This window comes from Pan troglodytes, chromosome 7, assembly GCF_028858775.2.
Source record: "Pan troglodytes isolate AG18354 chromosome 7, NHGRI_mPanTro3-v2.0_pri, whole genome shotgun sequence".
In the NCBI taxonomy this organism is placed as follows: domain Eukaryota; kingdom Metazoa; phylum Chordata; class Mammalia; order Primates; family Hominidae; genus Pan; species Pan troglodytes.
This window is the reverse complement of record NC_072405.2, coordinates 33,711,522-33,736,811: the sequence shown is the minus strand read 5'-3', so window position 1 is coordinate 33,736,811 and position 25,290 is coordinate 33,711,522. Positions and strand designations below refer to the sequence as shown.

The 25,290-nt window shown below is 42.0% G+C and overlaps 1 protein-coding gene across 4 annotated transcripts in view; it reads right to left on the bottom strand.

Annotated features, from left to right (window-relative positions):
- The window catches only part of DOCK5 (dedicator of cytokinesis 5), a 229,664-nt gene that overhangs the window by 36,593 nt on the left and 167,781 nt on the right, over positions 1-25,290 (bottom strand). For all 4 annotated transcript variants that reach the window (XM_519666.8, XM_009455048.5, XM_063816247.1 and 1 more), the window contains 11 exons: positions 23,787-23,882; positions 16,546-16,644; positions 12,478-12,572; positions 10,914-10,992; positions 8,643-8,743; positions 7,362-7,420; positions 6,888-7,042; positions 5,972-6,057; positions 2,899-3,058; positions 1,956-1,996; positions 960-1,050 (listed from right to left, as the gene is read on the bottom strand). In XM_519666.8, the coding sequence (XP_519666.2) occupies positions 960-1,050; positions 1,956-1,996; positions 2,899-3,058; positions 5,972-6,057; positions 6,888-7,042; positions 7,362-7,420; positions 8,643-8,743; positions 10,914-10,992; positions 12,478-12,572; positions 16,546-16,644; positions 23,787-23,882 (1,062 nt within the window). The remainder of the gene's footprint in view (positions 1-959; positions 1,051-1,955; positions 1,997-2,898; positions 3,059-5,971; positions 6,058-6,887; positions 7,043-7,361; positions 7,421-8,642; positions 8,744-10,913; positions 10,993-12,477; positions 12,573-16,545; positions 16,645-23,786; positions 23,883-25,290) is intronic.

The following is a 25,290-nucleotide window of genomic DNA, read 5'->3' as shown; positions in this document are numbered from 1 at the left end:
CAGGAGGCTGCTGTAGTGCTCAAGGTGTGACATGCTTATGGGATGGACCAAGGTGGTAGCCAGGGAGATAAAGAAAAGTGGATTGGCTAGCATGGTGGCTCACGCCTGTAATCCTAGTACTCTGGGAGGCTGAAGTGGGAGGATTGCTTGAGCCCAGGAGTTTTGAGACCCAGCCTGGGAAACATAGCAAGATCTCATCTCTTTAAAAAAAAAAAAGAAAAAGAAAAGTGGATAGGTTAGGGGCATGATCTGAACAGAGGGGCCACATCTCTCGCTTGTGGAGAATGTGGGAGGTGGTGAGTAAAAGAGAGAAATTGAAGATAACTATGAGGTTGCCTGAGCAACTAAATGGATGGGAATGTTATTAGTAACATGGTAACAAAGTGAGGTAGGATGGGCTGGGGAGGAGCAAAGAGTGAGAAATAAAGGTTCCTGTTACTGCCTTGTTCAGTTTGAGCTGCATATTGGCCAATCAAAGTTTATATGTAAATCCAAAGTTAGAGGAGGTGCTCAGGGCTAGAAATAATTACTTGGGATTCATAACATATAGATGTATTTATATCTAAACCACAACATACATTTATTTAGGGAGAGAATAAAAATAGAGTACTTCTATGGTACTATATTCACTTATAACTCATCTTTCTGCGGTTTTCTGCAGTTTTACAAATTTTTTTATGTATTCATCAATGTGTGTTTTATTGCTTTAATTAGAGTGTCAATTACCAAAGGTTCATAAGTCGTGCTCTGCTAAGGATTTTTAAATAAAAGATAACTGACATTTTCCCATACTTGATCTACAAATTAGCTGTGCCTATTTAGAAAGAACTAAAAAAACTTGTATAAAAGGATATTCCTGGAATAAAGTTCTTTCCCATCAAAATCATGAAATGTATAGAATTTAGTCTGAAAGGACACTGTACTCCACCCTGTTGAAACAAGCTCTCTGAGCCATTCACCTGCAGAAGCTCAGCGTGCAAGAGAAGCGTGTAGGCAGCTTCTGTGTAGTTCTCACAGTCTCGGTGCAAATCTCGAAGCTTGTACAGATATCTGGCAAGAAGGGGAGAAGGAAGCATTTTGTCACTCGAGAGTTTTATAGGTTTTTTAGTTCTGTTTTGAGACAGGGTCTTGCTGTATTGCCCAGGCTGGAGTATGCAGTGGTCCGATCATGGCTCACTGCAGCCTTAAGCCCCAGGGCTCAAGTGATCCACCCACCTCAGCCTCCTAAGTAGCTGGCATGTGCCACCAGGCCCGGCTAATTTTCCTATCTTTTGTAGAGACAGGGTTTCACCATGCTGCCCAGGCTTGAGAGTTGATCTAGTGTTCAGCTCATTCCATAACCAGACCCCAGCCTGCTTCCCTGCCTGACCCCCTTCCCCACTACTGTACAGAAGCAATTCCTTCCTCTTGAACCAAGAAGTCGGATCTTCCCCATTTCTTCAATACACTGTGCACCTCCTGCCTCCGTGTTTCTCTGACTCCACCTAGACTAGTTTCTCTTCTTTCTTTAAGGCAGTGGTGTTTAATGTTTTTAAATATTAGGTCTTGGACCCCTCTGGGAAGCTAATGAAAGCTATGGAATCTCTCCCCAACAACATGCACGTTGGTTACGTACAAGTTTGTTTCATGTTCAGGGATTCGCAGACTTCAAGCTAAGACTCTTGGGTGGGTTATCCTGCCTCTTCCTGTACAGCCTCTCCTGCCTACCCAGGCCAGAAGTTGTCTATCCTTCCCCTGATCCCTGACATGACCTCACATAGGCACTCCTTCCTGTCGTACTTATTCACGTATCTGTCTAAAGAGTTTGTCGGTTCAGGGTGAATGGAACGTATCATGTACTTTTAGGGGTCTCTCAAAGCAGCAAACACGGTGTTGGGAAAGTATTTGTTTACTGAAGAAATCAATCACAAAGCCATGAAATAAACAGCAGAAGCAAGAAATTTCCTTCAGCTTACCTTATGTATATGTCCTCTCTCTTCTTTTCTTTATAAAAGTTCTGCCAAGAAAAAAAAGGATCACAGAATCCCAACATAAATCAAGAGCTATTGACACAAAAATAGACAAACCACTATTGTTGCTTTTCAACAGTTTCACTTTTCCAAAGAGATCACTGTTTCCCTTTAACAAATATCCCCATAAGAAAAGGGGATATTTATCCTCAGGATGCAAAGGCACAAGAATGATATAATGGACTTTGGGAACTCAATGGGGAAGGTTATAGGAGGGTGAGGGATAAAAGACTACATTTTGGGTACAGTGCTCGGGTGACAGGTGCTCTAAAATCTCAAAAATCACCACTAAAGAAATAACCTATCCAGCCGGGTGCGGTGGCTCACGCCTGTAATCCCGGCACTTTGGGAGGCTGAGGCGTGTGGATCATGAGGTCAGGAGATCGAGACCATCCTGGCCAACATGGTGAAACTCTGTCTCTACTAAAAATACAAAAATTAGCTGGGCATGGTGGCGCGTGCCTGTAATCCCAGCTACTTGGGAGGCTGAGGCAGGAGAATTGCTTGATCCCAGGAGGCGGAGGTTGCGGTAAGCTGAGATCGCACCACTGCACTCCAGCCCGGCAACAGAACGAGACTCCGTCTCAAAAAAAAAAAAAAAAAAAATCCCAAAAACTTATCCATGTAACCAGAAACCACTGTACCCCCAAACCTACTGAAATAAAAATTAAAACAAACAATCAAAAACACACCAAATTTATCCTCAGGGTCTGTGGCTGCTGATACCTGTGAGCTGAGCCAGCCATTCCAATTAGACTTAGGAAGATACCAGCTCCACAAAGGTGCCTCAGGGCGCCTCTGTGTTTGTGGGATCTACCTAGAGCTGAGCTGTAGGGTGCAGGGGCGGCCTGACAGTGCCCTCCCATCACACCGGAGGCATGTCACATACCAGCACGTTCACAGTGCAGCTCATACGGTTCTCCTTGCTCTCATCTTGCATGATGATGGTTCTATAGTCCAGCAGGTTCTCTAAGAGGCTGCTGACCAGGAGGGCGAAGACCTCCCCAGAGCTGGAGAGGTATTTGTGTTTCCGGCAATGTTCTAGGAGCCTGGAGGGGCGGAGGGAGAGACAAAAGCCCAGGTTCCATGCTATCATTCCAGCAGCACTGACCAGCACTGACCAGGGTCTCAGCAGCGGCTGGGGCAGGATTTGATGACACAGAATGTCAATGTTAGATATTAAGTGACACAGTTAAGCCGACACACACACACCTCATGCAACACCTTCCTATCCTGTGACCTTCACTTATGCTGCGCTTCTTTGTGGACTCGAGTTCCAGTTTTCTTTAGGACTCAGCTCAAGTCCCAACATCACTTAGAATCCGAGCACACAATGTCCTTCTTTCAATGTCTGTTTTTGTTTGTGTTTTATTCAGTCAACAAACCCTTGCTCAAAAGGTTCGTGTGTGCTCTGTGAGGACTCTAATTAGTTGTATGAGACCATTTTTCCTATGTCTTTATTCTCCCTAAGGCCTGGCACTCAGGGCATCCTCTGAACATTCTGGAATGCCTCGTATGGATGCCCAGCCTAGAGGAACCTGGGAACCTAGTACATCTCCTGCAATGCGGCTCTTTAGATAAAAGTGTTAGCTTCAGAAAAAAATGCAGAGTTATAAAGAAGCAAACTGAGGCTAAACTTTCAGTCTAAATCCTGTCCCTTTGGACCCACACAGAGCCAAGTTCTGGGGCTTATTAGATTAGATAATTAAAAGAAAACCTGGGAAAAGAGGGAGAGGGAAAGAGAAAGAAATGGGTCCAACACATTAATCCAGACTTAGGGTTATTCTTGGGCACTGGAGACCTATGTATCCGTATTTTTTCTAAGTTAGTGATCTAGGAAGAATGAAGAAAACAAAGTAAGATCCTTATGTAAAACAAATGAGCTGTAGGATTTAAAAAAGTAGCATATCATGTGTAAACATTGTGTGTATATGTGCATAACTTCATTTAATTCCATATAAGATCAGAATTGCAAAAGATATAAACTGGGAGGTTTGAAGCTCAAATGGAGAGACTTAATGGAAACAGGATAAAAAAGACCAACAAAAGGTCTTGTCACTATTAAAAACAAAATAAGAAAGGCTTCTAGTCCTTTAAAATACAGACTATTCATCAATTCAATTTTTTTTTAATTTTTTATTTTTTTTGAGACGGAGTCTTGCTCTGTAGCCAGGCTGGAGTGCAGTGGTGCAATCTCGGTTCACTGCAATCTCCGCCTCCCAGGTTCAAGTGATTCTCCTGCTTCAGCCTCCCAAGTAGCTGGGACTACAGGCATCCATCACGGTGGCTCACTTTGGGAGGCCGAGGCAGGTGGATCACGAGGTCAAGAGATGGAGACCACCCTGGCCAACATGGTCAAACCCCATCTCTACTGAAAATACAATTCAATTCCATTTCTCGGTATTCAGAGTGCTGGTTCCTTAGAGAATCTTCAAAAAAGAATAGAGTTGGGAGCACTGTCCTCAAACACAGACTCTCATCCACAAAACTCACACAAAACAGGCGAACAGGTGAACAACTAAGTGACTGAGGCAAGCACCCAGCTGGAGATGCAGTTGGTCAACGCTAGAAAAGTTCAGGGAACATGAGAAAGCAATGGTCTAGAGTAGTTACAACCTGAATGAAGGGTAGGCCTGTAAATAATAATAATAATAATACTAGGCCAGACGTGGTGGCTCATGCCTGTAAATCCCAGCCCATTAGGAAGCTGAGGCTGGAGGATTGCCTGAGGCCAAGAGTTTCAGACCAGCCTGGGCAACATAGCAAGACCCTGTCTCTACAAAAATAAAAATGAAAACCAGCTGGGCATGGTGGTGCACGCCTACAGTCCTAGTTACTAGGGAGGCTGAAGTGGGAGGATCACTTAAAGCAAAATTTCGAGACCAGCCTTGGCAACACGGCAAGACCCCATTTCTACACAAGTAAAAATAAGAAACAGCTGGGCATGGCGACATATGCCTGTAGTCCTAGTACTTGGGAGTCTGAGGCGGGAGGACTGCTTGAGCCCAGGAGTTCAAGGCTTTAGTGAGCTATCATTGCACCACTGCACTCCAGCCTGGGCAAGAGAGAGAGACCCTATCTCTTAAAAACAAACACCAAAAACAAATTGTAATAATAACAACCATGAACACTAGAGCAGCCAATATTTATTAGTCATGAACTCTGCAACAGATGCTATGTTAGCACATCATCTCCTGTAATTCTCATGATGATATCAAAAAATAGATGTTATTATTGGAGAGGGAAAAAAATGAAGTGTTGGATATGCAGAATCACTGGACTAAAGCCAAACTCTTAATATGTGGCGAAAACAGGGTTTGAAGTTCAATCTCTCACTGAGGCCAACACCTATGTGTTTTTAATCACTTTCCCACTCTTCATTACTCCACATGTGCCAAGGAGGGCAAGAGGGTTATAGGTGAGTGTAGTGGTGGGGGAAGAGGGGACAGTGGTGATAATGGGAGCCCAGAAAGAGGTACAGATGTGTTGGATGGGGTGGATGACAGGGCAGGAAAAAGACCAACCTGGCTGGAGACAGAACTGCTTTGGTTATATGTCCTTCATGGGTCCTAAGGTATTTTTTACATACACAGCAGACCTTGAAATATTTTTTCCTTTAAATTGTTACTTTGCAGTTATAATTAGAAGTGCTAATACTTTTGTTGAAGTTCAAAAATTCAAACACTGGGCAAAATGCCACCACTCTGCACCTCCTCCTTGCCTCCATCTGCTGTGTTCTCTAGGGCCAGGCTGGCCAGGAAAATACCAGCATTTGACTCCCACCAGATAAACAATGTCAGCTGTGGACAGTATACACCCCATAACCATACTGAAGACCACAGTGGGGGTCGCCCTAGTGACTCTAAGACTACTCAATTGCTCTATCGGTGCAACAGGACCCCTGTATTTCTCTATTACTAAATGACACCACTGACTTCAGGTTTTGTTCCTGAAATACTCACAGTTTTTCCAGAAGAACCTTGTATTGTTCGTCTCCTCTGCCCCCTTCTACCTCCTGGTCCAGCTTTGTGATCAGCTCATTCTCAAACTGAAAGTAGAGGCAGAATTTCACAGGAAAATGTTGCATCCTTAGAAGAAGACATGGCCAACTTTCTAGACTTGGCCAACCCATTCACTGAGTTGTGAACTGTTTCCAGCACAGACAGGGAGGATCACAGAGGGTCACTCATAAACTGTGCACCAAGGCCCTATCAAAATCTTCTAACAAAGTCTCATGTTACTTTGTCCTTTGCATTACATTTGATTAAAAACATATTATCCAAAACATTGCTTTCTGTTACAACTATGCATATAAAAATAGAATAATAATTCTTGTTTTTCTATTTTACTTCAGTTTCATGTCTAAGTCTCTGCAGTGAGATTGCTTTTGCAGAGGTTCATAGATGCGAAATCGTCCTTTAAATATTAATACACTTTGTAGATAAGAAAACAGAGGCACAGGGAAGACATACCAGGAAAATGACATTCTCAAAGCTATAGAGTAATGGATTAGAACTTAATCCATTGTACCGCTTTCAGCCGTACTATAATAGATAGGTTTTTAAATTCAATTCACTACATTATTCTCTAGGCTATACTGAAACAGCTAGGATTAAAATGCATGAAGTTAACTTCCTTTAATTTTCTACAGACAGGTGTTGCCTTAGGAAAGACATGTAGCAAAAAGATCTTTTCCAGGCTCTGGGTTGCACTGTCTGACTCTATCTCTAATTGCTTTACAAAATGAAATGTAAAGTGAACTTTCAGATCAACATGGACTTGCATTATTTAGGTTACTGCTTCTCTATATAGAAAGAAATGAGTTATGATTTGACTATATGTCCATTTACTAATATTACGCGGTCTGCCACTTCTTACCATATGGAAATTGCCATTTCCACTGAAATTGAACTCACACTGCATCATATCAAAGAAAATGGGGATTGTGGCTTTCCGGAGCTCTACTTCAGGGGTCAGAGTGACCTCCAGAATGGGACCCACCATGGATGGGATGAATTTGATTTTGTGGGGACCTGAAACAAAAGTGAATGAAGATATTAAAAAATTATTTCACTGAAAGTGTTAAAATCTTCTTCCACAAGTTCCATAAGAAAAGAAAAGGTTAAAACAACTCAATTCAGAAGTGAGTGACTCAGATTCTGATAACATGTGGATGCCAGAGTAAAAGACAGTTCATTGTCAATGAAACCCACAAATCAACTTTCACTTCCAGACACACAGACAAATACATCTCAGGGTTATCTGGATTAAAATAAAAAAAAAAAAGACTTCATCGTGGGATGCTTATCACTCAGAGGTTGTGATCAGGCCTGTTCAAGGCTAGACACTCACCCAGGTTATACCACATGTCCCGGATTCTAAAGCCGATTTCCTTTCTCATGTCCCCATATCTAGGAAGAAGATCATAAACTAGAAGGAGGATTTGCAGTAGAAATGAATTGCATAAACACAATAAGAAGGAAAGTAAAAACAGTCTGTGTCTCTCTTGGTCACTCTTAAGGCCCAACCTTAAGAGATGAGGTTCATACCTAAACGAGCCCCCAAAAGGAATGAGGCGCACAGAGGCCGGGGGACCTTGACAGCAGAATAAAGCCAAATGGAAACGCTGAAAAATAACTGAGAAGATGAGATTAACAAACTCACTTCAGGGAGAAGAGTGAGGCACAGACAAAGCCAAACAAAACACGGCAAACATTGATGAAAAGGAAGGTGAATGAAGTATGATCATACAGTACTGTGACTAATGTCTAACAGGTGACTAAATACTTATATACTTTATAGACTGATATTGGGGTAATATACACCCATTCCAGCGTGTTTTTCAAAATATTCACATTGGAAGGCTCTACACCATGCACTCTCAATGGGAGTGATACTGTCCACAAAGGGATAAAAATTGGTCCTTAGGAGCAAAAAATAATTTGCTGTTTTTATATATGTAGGCAGTTTTTGAGGGAGGAACCAGAAGTAGAGGGACACTAAATAATTTTCCTACATATCGCAGATATCCCAACAAGGGGAACACAACTAAAATTTCAAAGTCTTCAAATAATGCATTCCTCAAGTTATTTTTTAACGACATGATCTTTGGATTCCAGTCTCTCAATGAAATGAAATGCTTCCCTAAATCTCTTATCACTTCTGCACATAATTCCATTTTGAATTCCAAACCAGGAATCTGGAGGGCATTTTAATGCAATGTTTGAGACCTGGCTTTCTCTGCTGAAACGGCAGGAAGGTGGAGCAACTGTGCTGAAGGAGTGTGCTTTGTGAAGCGCTATGAATGAGGAGGTACTATGCCTGCAATTTGGGGAAGCTGCCAGCAGAGGCGCAGCTGTTCTTGGGGATGGGCACACTGACAGCCAAGGTCCGTCTCCAGCTACAGATTTGATAAAAAGCATGGGATGACTGATGGGAAGATGGTTGGGCCTTAAGAAAAGAGAGCTGAACCTGGGTGAATGTGAGGTCTATTAAGTAATTAGTTGAAGACTTACCTCACTAACAACATGGGTAGCCACTAAATAGTAATTTCTGTGATATCTGAAATATTGCTCTCAATATAAACAAACGGAAGAAGCCCCTTCCCGATCTTAACTTTAAAAGGACACTTACTTTTTAACAATTTTGTTGCGCTTGGCTTGTGAGAAGGTTTCAAGCTGAAGGGACTCATGGGTGAGAAATGCAACTGCCAAATGGAAGTAATTGTTCCAGAGCTGTTCAAAATTAATTGTGTGGGTAAAAGGAAATGAAAAATAACATTAATAAGGGCCATAATAAAACAATGTCACATGGCAAAAAGTCATTAACAAGAGATTAATGAAAGAACAAAATACAATCTACATTCTTCTTAGGTTTTGATTATTCAATCCTAAAAGTTTTGAGACTTAATGTTAAGCTTTTTAAAAAAATTTAAGCTATTATATTTTTCTTTACTCCTGGGATAAAGGAAAACTGCTGCCAAGAAGTGTATCTATTTATAGTATGTACTTTGGCACTATGTTTCAAAAGTCCTAAAAGTTTGCAAAACTTTTGAATTAGTAAACACTTTTAGGACTTTATCCTGATGAAATAACCACGGATTTTGTTGTTGTTGTTTGATCCAGAGTCTCACTCTGTCGCCCAGGCTGGACTACAGTGGTACGATCTCGGCTCACTGCAACCTCCGCCTCCCAGGTTCAAGCGTCCTGCCTCATCCTGACGAGTATCTGGGATTACAGGCACCCACTACCACGCCTAGCTAGTTTTTGCATTTTTAGTAGAGATGGAGTTTCGCCATGTTGGCCAGGCTGGTCTTAAACTCCTGACCTCAGGTGATCTGCCCGCCTTGGCCTCCCAAAGTGCTGAGACTATAGGCGTGAGCCACCGTGCCCAGCCAAGCACGAATATTTTTAAATATTTAAAGGAAGGAAGTCCATCACAGTGTTATTTAATATAATAGAAAATGGAAACAATCTAAATGTTCGTAAGAAGAATTTGGTTAAATACATCATGGACCAGTCATAGAACAGATGATATTCAGCCATTAAAAACAGGAAAATATTCAACATTATTGAAAAGATCACAGATCATTGAAAAAGGAAAATAGATTAACAGAGTACCAAAGAACTGCACAGCTCAATTCCATTTTGGCAAATATACATACACATACATACAATATATATTCATCTATATGTGTATGCATCTCTGTGTCTGTATGTGTGTATACTTTCCTCTACTTATGATTTTCAACTTTTAAAGTTCTGAGGCAGGAAAACAGGGCCTGGAGGCAGGGCACTGAAGGCCAATTCACACTGACTTCCTAGAACTGAATCAAAAGGAAAACCCCACCTCTCCACACCCAAGTAACAAAAGGATCAGAGGCTACCCCTTTGCACTCTGTGGCAGATGAAAAATTGAAAGTACCTCTGATTGGTCCCCTCCCACAATTGGTGGGAGGGTCAGACTGGTCACAGGCTACTCCTTCATTTACATAGGGTGTAACCAAGTAACCAATGGGAAAACTTCTACAGGGTATTTAAACGCCAGAAAATTCTGTAACCAGTGCTCTTGAGCCACTTGCTTGAGCCTGCTCCCACTCTGTGGAGTGTACTTTCATTTCAATAAATCTGGCTTTTATTGCTTCATTCTTTCATTGCTTTGTTTGTGCATTTTGTTCAAAATGTCAAGAACTTGGACAATCTGTAGTCAAGGACCTCCACTGATAACAGTTCCACAGACACACGCAAAGACAAAGAACACAGAAAGCACATCACCCACAAAATGCGGAGTACTCTGGAAGGTAAGCTCCATGAGAGCAAGGAACTTACCTGCCTTCACCAGGGAAATGCCCCTACCAGGGCGCAAAATAGGGCCCTGTACATGTAAGTACTCTAACATTTGTTAAATGGATGAATGGATAAGTGAATGAATGAATGAATGAAGATAGAGCTAGTGGTCATCTGTTTTGCAATTCCTTTGGACTTTCAACAAACTGTGCATAAGAACTGTTCTTTAGAACCAAACTCATTTGTAGGTAGGAGAGTTACCTGTGTGCTTATTTGTAGCCATGTGTGTCTATGTGCATTTGTGTAAATATACAAAGGGTCAACTCCAAATGTTTATAGCGACAAGGAGGACTATTTATATTTTTGATCTTCTACTATTACTCTTTAAGATTTTTTTTTTTTTTACATATGTTAACCTTTATAGAAAGAAGAAACCACCCCTATTTTGTTGTGTTTGGAGGACAGTGTGACAGGCATATGTGCTTTAGGATATGAAAAAACACAGGAAAACCTTTTTCATGTGAAAACAGTGAAATCTGAGGAGACATTTTCCAAATTCATATAGTTCTCTTGCCATGGCCAAAAATTCTAGAAGCAGGTAGGTGAGTCACATGCCTACCTGAAGTTCAAAGCTTGCCTGATCCATGAAGAATCTTGTGAGAACTTCAGCAAACTGATTTATAGCACAGAGAAAAACCCTGCGGAAGGAAAACACCAGATAAAGAAGCCAACTGTATGTCCTTTGAAACCTTTTCCCACCTATATTAAGAACTAAACCAAACCAAACCTGAACTTGGCATCATAAGACCTCATAATCTAACAGTGTCCTTGCAGACAACAGCATTAACACCATCTGCAGATGGGGCACAGGAGGTCAGTTTACAGAACAAATAAGAAGAGCCACTCAGGGCCACATCCCAATTTAGGTAATTGAAGGTAGATCTGAGACTGCAAACCAGGACTCTTAAGCCTCAGAGGAGGGTAATATATATAGACTCTATTATGATCCTTCTGTTTAAGCTTAGGGTTTCTGGTGTAATTTTTTAAATCTAATCTGTACATAGCAGAGAAGGCTTCTTCTAATCAGGTGTTAGAGTAGAATTACTCAGAATTGGGTATCATGTAGAGTTAATAATAATGCTTACAATAATGGTTTATTTATCTCATTAAACTCTAACACTCTTTTAATATAATATATATTCAGTTCATTTCACTTCTGTTCAACAAGTATTTGTTGTGGGCTAGCAATTGCAAGGCACAGGCTCACGTCTGTGTTGAAAGACACAGTTTCTGATCTTAAGAAATTTACAGCTTGGTTGGGGAAATTAACAACATGTACATCTATTACCCAACATAGAATCTGAAAACAATTCTACAAGAAGGTTTGAATGGGGTATGGAAAATCGAAGGAAGAAGAGATGACATCCAGGTCAGAAAGGCTTCCTCTGGAGGTGACGCTTGAGAAGACCCTTATAGAATAGCTGGAATGCTGACAGCCAGAGGTTATGGGGAAGGCACTGCTGGCGGAAGACCGGTGTGAGGCAGAGCAGACCATGTGTTCAGAGACTGGGCAGAGGCCAGTTTGGTTGGAGTACAGGTAGCATACACAGGGAAGTAGCAGAAGCAACTAGTTAGTTTGGCACTGTGTATCAAAAGCCCTATAATTTCACCAAACTTTTGAACTACTAAATTATTTTAGGAGTATATCCTGATAAAATAACCATGGATATTTTTAAATATGTAAAGCAAGGAAGGCCATGACAGTGCTATTTCACATTAACAGAAAATGGAAAGAATCTAAATGTTCATAAGAAGAATCTGGTTAAATACATCATGGACCGGTCATAGAACAGACACTAACTGGTGAGCCCTGAATATCAGGATGACACAGGCCACGTGGAGCCACGGAAAGGTGCAGTGGAGAGTTGAGGATGACAATTACCATGAGAGCACTGAAGAGACGACGCTAGAGAAGGGAGTAGAGAGCCCGAGGTGGAGCAAAGGCAATTACCCTGGGAAAATCAAGATCATGAGCACATAAATTAGGACCTCTGGAGCAGGAAGATCCTCACTTTACAGATGATGGATTTGAGGCAAAGGGATTTAAAGACATTTCCCAAAGTTCACACAGCAGCCTTAGGTATTCAGACAAATGCCTCAGGGCCAGCCATGGGCTGTCTCACCTGTTTTGAGTCATATTCATCACCATCCAATCTTTGGCATAGACATTCTTTCCAATCAGGTCCTTGAACATGATAAAAGTTTCCATGAGGAAGTCCTGCGGAGAACAGAGGAGTGGTTGGGGGAAAACTGGGTTACATTCATAGTCTTTATTCTGGCGTGTATACAAGCAGAACCACAACCTCAGAACAGGATGTTCCTAGCCCCACAGTGACAGCCCATCTTTCAAGGGTTTTAGGAATAACAAAGCATTCTTACAGCTGGCTGTGATGCAATTTGATTTTTATATTGTAGGACCCTATAAGGAAGATGAGGACAAAAAGAATCATCCACATTTTACAAATGGTACAACTGAGGCTGAGAAAAACTAAAGGACTCACTTAAGGGCATAGAAAGTAGGAAGGAGGGTTGGGTGTAGTGGCTTACACCTGTAATCTCAGCACTTTGGGAGGCCGAGGTGGGCAGCTTGGCCAACATGGTGAAATCCCATCTCTACTAAAAATACAAAAATTTGCCGGGCATGGTGGTGTATGCCTGTAGTCCCAGCTACTCGGGAGGCTGAGGCAGGGGAATCGCTTGAACCCAGGAAGCAGAGGTTGCAGTGAGCCAAGATTGTGCCATTGCACTCCAGCCTGGGCAGCAGAGTGAGACTCTATCTCAAAAAAAAAAAAAAAAAGAAAAGAAAAAAGGAAAAAAAGAAAGTGGGAAGGAGAAGAGCTGGATGAGAACTTGGAGCTTTGGACCCCAAGTTTGCAACCCTTATCTCTTTCTTCCTCTGCTGCCACAGGTTGTCAGAATGTATCTCATGCACTTAAACATAATTCACCAACAATTGTGGGGAAATGGATACTTTTAATAGATTTCAGTTCAATTCTCCTTTATTATGGTTAGAAAAGGACACAGTGATACACACAAGAAGCAGAATCACCACTCTTCCTGCGCCAGGGACGTTATCATGTGCAGCCTGGAAGAAAGGTCCTAAACGGTCCTTCAAAATGGATCGTAACAGTGGCTGGTGATGACTAATAACTAATCGCTTAAGCATACAGAGCTCTTCTGCTCCAAAGGGGGCTGTGAGCAAAAACTAATTCAGAAATAGAACAATCAGAGTTGAAATCAAAGCTAAAATGTTTTGAAGGCATTTTTATTAGTTAGCTAAATTTAGGCCTTTTCCACTGGGATTCTTGAAAGCCCTGTCCAGTTTCTCTGGCACTAACCTACACAGTTCTGCCTGGACACAGTATGTGAGAGACAGGAGGCCCAGGTCCTATTGCTAACCATATTTTTCTGAGATGCTGGTCAAGCTGGGTAACTTCCTATACTTTGGATGCTGAACGGCATGGGGAATGACTCTCCCTGGCCAGCCAGTGTGTGTGTGCAACTGTGGATTCTCCCCTGGTTTTATGGCGAGTTAGACATACCCACCCTCAGTTCTGAAATCCTAGACATAATTAATGAATTCAAATTCGTTTCATCATATATTTTATTTACTTATTTATTTATTTATTTCGAGATGGAGTCTTGCTTTGTCGCCCAGGCTGGAGTGCAGTGGCACAATCTCGACTTACTGCAACCTCCACCTCACGGGTTCAAGCGATTCTGCTGCCTCAGCCACCCCAGGAGCTGGGATTACGGGTGTCTGCCATCATCCCTGGGTAATTATTTTTTGTATTTTTAGTAGAGATGGGGTTTCATCACATGGGCTAGGCTGGTCTCGAACTCCTGACTTCCAGTGATCCACCTGCCTCAGCCTCCCAAAGTGCTGAGATTACAGGCATGAGTCACCACATCCGGCCTCATTATATATTTTAAGTGCTTCCACCAATTTATTAGCCATTCTGTTAACTTTTCTTCTAAATCCATAAGAATTCATGGTTTGTGAAGCAAGGATTGAATTTAGATACTTGTTATTTGCTTCAGATACAGACTCCTATTTAACTCCTGGAAATCTAAATTAATGAGACGGCATGATAAAGGAAACTCACAGGGAATCCCAAAGCCTGGTTTTATCCACCACTTCCCAAGGGCCTTCATGCGGTTCACTCAGAAGGCAGCATGAGGGACTGAAAGGCCACAGGGAGGCAAAGGCCTAGCTGTGCACGGTAGCTCAGCCACTGGGGACTAAATTCAGGCAAGTTCCCTCATTTCTCCAGGTCTTAGCTCCCTCGTGAGGATAATGATCCTCTTTTAATTACATAATACAGCTGGAGGAGCTCAACACCATGCTGGCAAACAGGAGGTACGCCCCTTTTTTTCTTACTTAACAATGGAGCCAAATTGTCAGGGTTTAACCTTAAAACTTCCCTATTTTGCCTGCTCTCTGAAGGAAATTTGAAACAAAATCCCTAAAATTTTTATTGTTAATTTTACTTTATATAGCAATAATAATACAATTATTGTTACAAACAGCTAGTCCTCATAGGCATTAGCTACATGCCTACCTGCACGAAGCTGGGCATTTCCCATGCATGGAGCCAAGCAACACTTAATTAACCCTCAAGGTGGGTACTATCTTACAGATGAGGAAACTGAAGTTCAGTGAGGTTAAACTGCTTGCCCCAAATTGCATACAAGGGAGTGGAATGGTCAGAATTCAAACCCAGAGCTGCGTGTTCTAAAGCCTGTGCTCTTACCCGCTACACCACCTGCCTGTAGAGAACACATGGCTAACCTTGGCCTTCCTCCTCCACCCCCCACCCCCCATCCTGGGCCTCTTGCGCCTGGTCTCCACAGGCGCATCTACATATTGCTATGATTCCCATGCCATGCTGCCTGCCAGGGTATGGCCCAAGCAGAGGCTCATGGAGACCTTCAGCTAAAGCCACGTAGTCTAACACGGCATTGAGAGTCCACCATGGAACCAACTAATAATAACAAACAGCACTTTCCTTCCAATTCCTTGTATGTTTGTCCATCATGTGGGCATGGCAGAAAGGTGGGTAATGGGCAAGGAAGGAGCTGCGAATCCATGGGGGCACTGGCCATCTACTCAGCATGACAGAGGCAGAAAGTGGAAAATCTAGAACAAAGAGACTGGAGTACGCACAGATGATGGGAAGTTATCCAAAGACTAGTGTCAACATGACAACAGTGTGCTAATCCAGCGGCACATCCTGTCCACTGCTCTGCAAAGTCTAATAACACCTTCATGGACGTCTGAAGGGCCACTAACAATCCCCTGAAGGGAAGGTGCCGTGAAGCCACAGCTGGAGGCCTAACTCAGCTTCTTAGACGAGTGCTTCACAGCAACTATGAGAACAATTTTCCTGCTTAAAACAATAGAGAACAAAATATTTTCATCTGAAGATAACTTACAAATATTGTAAAGCAGGAGTCCCCAACCTTTTTGGCACCAGGGACAGGTTTCAGGAAAGACAATTTTTCCACGGATGGGGGCAGGAATGGTTTTGGGATGAAACTGTTCCACCTCAGATCATCAGGCATTAGTGAGATTCACATAAGGAGCTGGCAACCTGGATTCCTCGCATGTGCAGTTCACAATAAGATTCAGCTCCTATGAGAATCTAATGCCTCTGCTGATCTGACAGGAGGCGGAGCTCAGGAGTTAATGCTTGCTGGCCTGCTGCTCATGTCCTGCTGTGCGGCCAGGTTCCTAACAGGCCACACGGACCAGTTGTAAAGGGCAGGGATTACCTCTTTTTGTTGCCCTCTCCAAAATGATGGTATCAACCACGTCTTAGGAGACTTTGCACACCCCTGCCTTCTAAAATCCTTGCCATGACATGAGTAGTTACTGTACCAAGTATTAAGTCCTGTTTTCAGAGCAAAAAACATCTCCCAAATGTTGCTAAATAAGGGCTCTCTCTAAATCCAAGAGAGATTAAAGTGTGTGATAACCTCTTGGTATATGTGTTGTACTCTTTTTCAAATCCTATCAAAGAGAGAAAGTAGGAATCAGCTCTCTCCTTTCTGTAATCACTGTGGACAGCCACATAGCACTGGAGGTGCGTGGGAAGAGAACCCTGGACTCACGATGCTCAGCTTCAGGCATTTTTTTAAACCAAATATAAGAAGTCTTCAGGTTACCAGGACCAGTAAAGGCAACTTACGATGATGTCTTGTCTGGTTTTGAAAGTGCTGATGTAGTGGCTATAGTGGCTGTCGTCCATTTGCTGCAGCAGGGCAATCATGCAAGCCACAAAACTCCCCTGGAAGGAAAAGGAAAGCACAAATCCAAGACTCCTTAGACCACCAACTGACAAAAACACTATGTGAACCCCATGAACTTGGCTTTTCCCACCCACCGAGCCACGCAGGTACCCCACCACACTGGAAACACGCTGCATTCTAAAGGTCCAAAGGCCACGTGCTTTGCGGTTTCTGCTTCAAACCACCTCCTTCCAGGTCTGAGTGAAGAAATCTCATTAACAGCTATGAAGTGTGGAATCCTATAGACAGGACACCTCAATGAGATTACCAGTGAAGATGTAACAACTTGTGGGGCTTTGGGTTTCTTGTTGAGACAGAGCTGTAGTATAGAATTCCATGGAGAAATGTCTGAAATACTTACATTAGTTAAACAAATCTTAACGGGGAGGAAGGCTAGCAGGAAAAGAGGTGGCAACACTGAGCATGGAGGAGAGGAGGGCAAGCGATGATGATGAAAACTCCCTGCTAGAATACCTGTGATATGGTTTGGCTGTGTCCCCACCCAAATCTCATCTTGAATTGTAGTTCCCATTATCCCCATGTGTTGTGGGAGGGGCCCGGTGGGAGGTAATTTAATCATGGGAACGGTTACACTCATGCTAGTCTCGTGATAGTGAGTGAGTTCTCACGAGATCTGATGGTTTTACAAGGGGTTTTCCTCCTTTTTGCTTGGCACTTCTTGCTGCTGCCATGTGACGAAGGACGTTTGCTTCCTCTTCCGCCATGATTGTAAGTTTCCTGAGGCCTCCCCAGCCATGCCGAACTGTGAGTCAATTAAACCTCTTTCCTCTATAAACTACCCAATTTATAAACTACCCAGTCTCAGGTATGTCTTTATTAGCAGCATGAGAACGGACTAATACAACCTGATACCACTTCTCCAACTCCAGAGCCCTTCAGCCAGTTGTTCCAACATACTACCCACGTGAATTGTGACCCTGACTTGAAGAGAAAAAATCAATAACTAGATGATTCATTAACATTGCTTCCATTTGTGAGTTCAGGAATTACATATTCAAGGTGCTATCCCCTAGACCAAAAAAATGTGAATTATAGACTTAGTTTTTTAGACAGGGAGTAAAGATCCAGAGGTGCTAACCTCCTGTATTCATGCAGCTATGAAAATAACACAAAGGAATTTAGCACAGGATAGATGAACATACAGCTGCTTCTAAAACAGAGGGAAAGATTCCCCAAGCAGAACAATGAAAGACTGTCCATGTCTATCTCTTTCTGAACGTATGCCTTAGACTGTCTCTTTTGTTTTAAAAAGTTTATTTTTTAGGCCTGGTGGGGTGGTTCACACCTGTAATCCCAGCACTTTGGGAGGCCAAGGTGGGCAGATCACTTGAGGTCAGGAGTTTGAGACCAGTCTGGCCAACATGGTGAAACCCCATCTCTATTAAAAATACAAAAATTAGCCAGGCATGGTGGTGGGCACCTATAATCCCAGCTACTCGGGAGGCTGAGGCAGGAAAATTGCTTGAACCTGGGAGGCAGAGACGCAGTGAGCCGAGATTCTGCCACTGCACTCCAGCCTGGGTGACAGAGCCAGAGCCTGTCTCAAAAAAAAAAAAAAAAAAAAAAAAAAAACGTTTATTTTTTCAATTATAAAGCAGTGTAAACTTATTGTACTAAGGCCTTTGATATATATATATTGCCAAATTATCAGATAGCTTGTTTTCCCAATGGTGTCTAACACAATTTGTTTCTCCAAGACCTTGCCTATTCTGAGTATTAGAGGTTTAATACTCAGAATTTAACACTGAGGTTTAATACTCAGAGGTTTAATCTCACTTTGCACTTTCACTTCCTTTTCTCTAAATTAAACAGTCTTTCCATGAACTTTTTGGCCATTTAGCTTTCTCATGTTGCTGTTTGCACCCATTCTTTACTCATTTTTCTACTAAAACAATATCTTTGCTTAGCGGCTTATAATAGCTTTTGTATATGAAGTTTATTAGCCACCTGTCACCTATATTACAAAATTTTTAAAGCTTGGGACTTGACATTTAATTTGCATGTATATATATATATATATATATATATATATAAAATCTTCATATATAGGGATTTAAAATTTTATCTAGTAAAATCGTTTTCTTGTATTTTAACTATAAAAAATCCATGAATCCTGTTCCTCCTCAAATCAGTTATCTATTTATTATTTTATTCTAGTGCTTTATGATACAACTTTTTTTAATTGAACACTTCACTCTGACATTTATTTTGTGGGTATAGCATGAAGTTGAACAAATTTTTTCCAAATTGTTAACTAATTTTCTTTTTCTTTCTTTGAGACAGGGTCTCGTTCTGTCACCCAGGCTACAGTGCAGTGGCGATCATGGCTGACTGTAGCCTCGACTTCCCTGGGGCTCAAGTGATCCTCACATCTTAGCCTCCTGAGTAGCTGGGATTACAGGCGCATGTCACCATGCCTGGCTAATTTTTGTGTATTTTTTTTAAGACAGGGTCTTGCCATGTTTCTCAGGCTGATCTCCAACTCCTGGGATCAAGCAATCTGCTAGGTTCAGCCTCCCGAAGTGCTGGGATCACAGGCATGAGCCACCGCACCCAGCCCCAAATTGTTAACTAATTTTCTAAATAACATTTACTAAAAACCTTCATTTTCCCTTTAGAAAGGTAATGAAATGTTCATATAATCCAAAGTCTCCTTTTCACTTATCATGGTTCTGTTCTGCTGATATGTGTCCACTAAGTCTGACAGGCAAGCTCTCCATTATTATGTATTTTTTGTTTTTTTCGAGACGGGGTCTCGCTCTGTCACCAGGCTGGAGTGCAGTGGTGCGATCTCAGCTCACTGCAAGCTCTGCCTCCGGGGTTCAAGTGATTCCCCCTGCCTCAGCCTCCCAATAGCTCAGACTACAGCCATGCATCACCACAACTGGCTATTTTTTTTTCTTTTGTATTTTAATAGAGACGGGGTTTCACCATATTGGCCAGGATGGTCTCGATCTCCTGACCTCATGATCTGCCCGCCTCAGCCTCCCAAAGTGCAGGGATTACAGGCATGAGTCACCATGCCAGGCCCCATTATTATTTCTATTTGGCTATTTATTTGTAACTAGTATTTATTTTTACTCTGATATTTTTGTGACTAAATTAAATAGAATTTCTCATTTATAATCTCTAAATAGCTTCCATTGTTAAAGAACAGGCATTAAATATCATTTATTTTAAAACAGGTTAGAGGCTGGGTGCAGTGGCTCATGCCTGTAATCCCAGCACTTTAGGATGCTAAGGCGGGTGGATCATTTGAGGTCAGGAGATCAAGACTAGCCCGGCCAACATGGCAAAACCTCGTCTCTACTAAAAATACAAAAATTAGCTGGGTGTCAGGGCACACACTTGTAACCCCAGCTACTTGGGAGGCTGAGGTAGGACAATCACTTGAACCTGGGAGGTGGAGGTCGCAGTGAGCAGAGATAGCACCCCTGCACTCCAGCCTGGCTGACAGAGTGAGACCCTGTCTCAAAACAAAATAAACAAACAGGTTAGTTTAATAAACTGTTTATTAGTTTTACTAAAATTTGAGTAAACCCTCTTGGGTTTTGTAGATATGCTGGTCATTTCAGCTAAAAATAATGACAATTATTTTTACTTTTACAATATTTATGTTTAGTATCTTTTTCTTATTACATTGGCTAGAAATTATAGAAAAAGCTAAACAACAGTGTTGAAATTAAATACCTTTTTTTTTCTAAATAGAGACAGGTTCTCATTCTGTCGCCCAAACTGAAGCACAGTGGCACCTTCACAGCTCACTGCAGCCTCAATTTCCTGAGTTCAAGCAAGCCTCCTGCCTCATCCTCCTAAGCAGCTGGGGCTACAGGCACATGCTGCCATGCCTAGCTAACTTTTAATTTTTTTGTAGAGACAGGGTCTTGCTATGTTGCCCACACTAGTCTCAAACTCCTGGCTTTAAGCAATACTCCTGCCTCAGCCTCCCAAAGTGCTGGGATTACAGGTGTGAGCCATTGTGCTTGGCCTAAATATCTTGATTCCCTTTTTTAACGACCATTGAGTATCATGATGCCTGGTGATTTCACGCTAAAAAGTTCCCTCCTCTTCTTGATTTGGGAAAAAATGTAACAATAATCAGATATCATTTTGGCATCTATGAAGAAAATTATAAGGCTTTTTTCCTTTTATTGAATTGATATTATTTTATACATCTATTTCCTAATATTTAACCATTCTTGAATATCTGAAATAAACTGTATCAAGCCATGTAGATTTTCTTTTTCCACATCTCTCTTCGCGACTGTCTGTGTCTGTCTGTACATTTTCCCCTCACTTTTTTTCCTTCTTATGCTTATCATTCCCACTTCACTTTGCTTCTTTTGGCACCGCCATCACTCCGTGGATCTAAGTCATTCCCACTCTCATCATTTCATTTTAGCGGAAGCACGGCGGGAGTACTGCTGCCTTTACATCCAGTCCTGCCCTTCCCTTCAAACATATGGAGCTGATGTCCTTGAGTGAGTTTAAACAAGGGAGACAACATGCAATTTGATTCCTAAAAGGAGCTCAGGAAATTTGAATTCAAGTATGTAATTATCTATAAGCCAATATATCATTTCCCATATCAATCTTTCTTTATAATGTATGATAGAAATGGCTTGGCAATAGCAATTAATGGTACACTGTCTTTTCTTAAATTTCACAAAATATGTAAACTACTCTAAAAGTATATCAGTTTTAGCATAACGCAATGTTCTTCAATCCTGTTTTTTTCCATCTTGATCTGCTAAATTGCACTCCATCTGTTAGTAATTTCAGTAAATTATAAAGGGATTAGTGAAGCAATGCTGTTAAAACATGCCCAACTTTTAAACATATAAAACATATAAGTGATTTGACTAGTTTTCTCTCCTACGTCTTTTTTTTTTTTTTTTTTTTAAGACAAAGTCTCACTCTGTCACCCAGGGTGGAGTGCAGTGGCGTGACCTTGGCTCATTGCAACCTCAACCTCCACCTCTTGGGTTTAAACAATTCTCCTACCTCAGCCTCCGGAGTAGCTGGGGTTACAGATGCGTCACCACACCTGGCTAACTTTTGTATATTTAGTAGAGACAGAGTTTCACCATGTTGGGCAGGCTGGTCTCGAACTCCTGACCTCAGGTGATCTGCCCGCCTCAGCCTTCCAAAGTGCTGATATTACAGGCATGAGCCACCGCACCCAGCTTCCTAAGTCATTCTTACCCTTCAATAGTCAATGGGTGGAAAAGACAGATCAGTTAAGCTATAGATTTTATTTTTGCACAAGTGATTAACAGCAATATTATCAGGGCCTAGAAATAAAGAGTAATTGATAGATTTTAGGTTTTATTCCCTCTTTCTGTTGGTAAAAAAAAAAAATAGTATTTCCTTGCCAACAATCTGACTGTTCTAAAGATAAAAGCCTTGATTTTACATGAGGAATTCTCCAATTTCCATATTAGCCTTTGTTCCCTCAGACATTTCCTTGAGAAAAAGATGTAGGACTAGTCTAGTTAACTGATAATCCACTAATACAAGATCTAAATCCTTTTATAATATGTTTTGGATGAGCTTGGATTTTTATTTTATTTTATTTTATATTTTGAAACAGGGTCTTACTCAGTCACCCAGGCTGAAGTGCAATGGCGAGATCATAGCTCATTGCAGCCTTGATCTCCTGGGTTCAAGCGATCCTCCTGCCTCAGCCTCCAGAGTAGCTGGGCGTACAGGCACTAATCACTGCACCTGGCTAATTTTTTAAAAAAATTTTTGTAGAGATGGGGTCTTGCTGTGTTGCCCAGGCCAGTCTCGAACTCCTCGGCTCAGAGATTGGGTTTTAATCCAGCAGAAAGACAGTTTTACTTGCAATCATTTCTCTTTATTCTTATTAGGATCAGCTCCATCACCCTACAGGTTCTGACCAGGCATGTCTTAGGGTTTCTGCTATGGCTGTGGCCTCTCCCTGGAAGACCCTTCCCAGATAGCCACACGGCTCACTCCCTCACCTTCCTCAAGTTTTTACCCAAATTTTACCCTCTCTGGTAAAATTCCTAATCATCTTATTTAAAGGTGTGACTCCCCCACCCTCACTTCCCTTATCCTGCTCATTTTTTTTCTCTCTAGCCCCTGTTGCCTCCTAACACTATGTAGTTTATTTTGCTGTAACTGCTGTCGTTATTGTTGGAATGTCAGCTCCTCAAAGGCAGTGATTTTTCTGTTTTGTTTATGGGTACCTCTTCAGTGTCCAGAGCAGTGCCTGTTTTATGGCAGTTTTTAAATACGTATTTGTGAAATAAATGAATTTTTCTTATCTGATAGGAATTTGAAATAGTTCTTTTCCTATGTCCTCTAATTAAAATCTAATTCGATTTTAATATAGGAAGCTTTTAATATAGGAAGCAAAAGATGCTTCACTTTAATGATGACACCACTTAGCCTTTCAACAGCTACCTATGGCCTCTATCATAGTTGTTACCCGGCATCTATTTAGATAGAGTGCACAGAAAATAAGAGGCCAGACCAACAATGGCCTTTCCACAAGCATGCTAACCACAGGTTCTTTAAAATGTTTGGTTTCTTCCTTGAATCAAAGGGGCTGGGTGGTTCATACTGGATCATTTTCTTTCTTTTCTCTTTTCTTCTTTTCTCTTCTTTTTTCCTTCCTTCCTTCCTTCCTCCCTCCCTCCCTCCCTTCCCTCCCTGCTTGCTGCTTTTTTTTTTTTTTTTCTTTTTCAAAGGCAGGCTATTGCTCTGTTGTCCAGGCTAGGATGCAATGGTGCAATCGCAGCTCACTGCAGCCTCGACATCTCACGTTTAAGTGATCCTCCCACCTTAGCCTCCTGAGTAGCTGCAACCACAGGCACGTGCCACCACCACACGCACGTGCCACCACCACACCCAGCTAATTTTTTTAATTTTTTGTAGAGATGGGTCTCACTATATTGCCTAGGCTGGATTATTTTCTCTCAATAGAAAATCCATGTCAGAATCAAGATCTGCTAAGGTTATAACCAATGACCCATGATGCGAGAGGCCCATGTGAAGAATAGTCTCAAGCCACTGGCCCCGAAAGCCTCCCGATAGGCAAAGGGGACAGAGAAACAGCAGCGGCCGTGGGATCCAACAAAGAGATACTCACGATGTGGGGAGACTGCCGGTTCATCCCAATCACTGTCCGGTTGATCCTTCTCAGCAGCCGTTCCATTATAAGCTGAATGTGCACCGCAGTGGCACCCTGCAGGGAACACAGGATTTGACTCCATTCCTTCTGACTCAGTTTCACTTTCTTTAAGGAACCTCAGATAGATGAGTTTTGTCTTTAGATCTCTTTCTGGCTCTTCCCTGCAAAGCAATCTCTTGTCCAAAAGTGGAAAATGGTCTCACAGAATAATATATAACTTTATGAAGAAAATAGTTGAAAATGATCAGTCATAACACTTAAAAGATGAATGTGGGTGTGCAGGGACGAGTGCCTTCCTAATAACTCAGATTGCTCAGGTTCATTGAGAGCTCACTGTGGCCACTGACTCAACAAATAGTTTTGGGGGACCCCCATTAGCATGACGTACTCTGTTCTGAGGTTGAGCAGATTAGAATTGCTCAGGTCAGGCTGGGCGCGGTGGCTCACACCTGTAATCCCAGCACTTTGGGAAGCTGAGGCGGGTGGATCACAAGGTCAGGAGATTGAGACCATCCTGGCTAATACAGTGAAACCCCATCTCTACTAAAAAATACAAAACATTAGCTGGGCGTGGTGGCGGCATCTGTAGTCCCAGCTAATCGGGAGGCTGAGGCAGGAGAATGGCGGGAACCCAGGAGGTGGAGCTTGCAGTGAGCTGAGATCGCACCACTGCACTCCAGCCTGGGTGACAGAGCCAGACTCCATCTCAAAAAAATAAAAATAAAAATAAAAATAAAAATAAAAATAAAAATAAAAGAATTGCTCAGGTCAGTTAGGCATATGTGTGGGAAATTAAAGGCAAAAATACAAAGCTCTTACCACCTTCTGTGTTGGAAGAAAAAAAACCAAGAAATTCAAGTCAAGGGAATTGTTATGGAGTAAATGTTTGTGTCTCCTCCAAATTCATATGTGAAGCCCTAACCCCCATCGTGATGGTATTAGGAGATGCAGCTCTTGAGATGTAATGAAGGTTAGATGAGGTCATGAGGGTGGGGCCCTGGACTGACGGGATGAATGCTCTTAGTAAATGAGTATCACAGATGTGGATCTCTCTCTCCACCAGGTGAGCACACAGCAAGAAGGTAGCTGTCTGCAAGCTGGGAAGAGAGACCTAACCAAAACTTAACCACGCTGGCACCCTGATCTCAGAAACTCAAGTCTCCAGAACTGTGAGAAAATAAATGTCTGTTGTTTAAGCCACGCAGTCTGTGGTATTTTGTTATAGAAGACTGACTGAGCAGACTAATACAAGGATTTTGTATTCTGACTCTGTCATGTGTGACTTTGAGCAATTATTCAACTTCGCTGAGCTTGCAGTTTTCATAGCTGCAAAAGGGGGACAGTAACAGTTTTCTTATTGGAATTAGTAGGGCTGATGTACACATTCTTTCTTTCACCTTCTTTCCTTTTTTGTAGCTAGATATTACCCTCATTTGGCTCTGACTTACCCACATGCAACTTG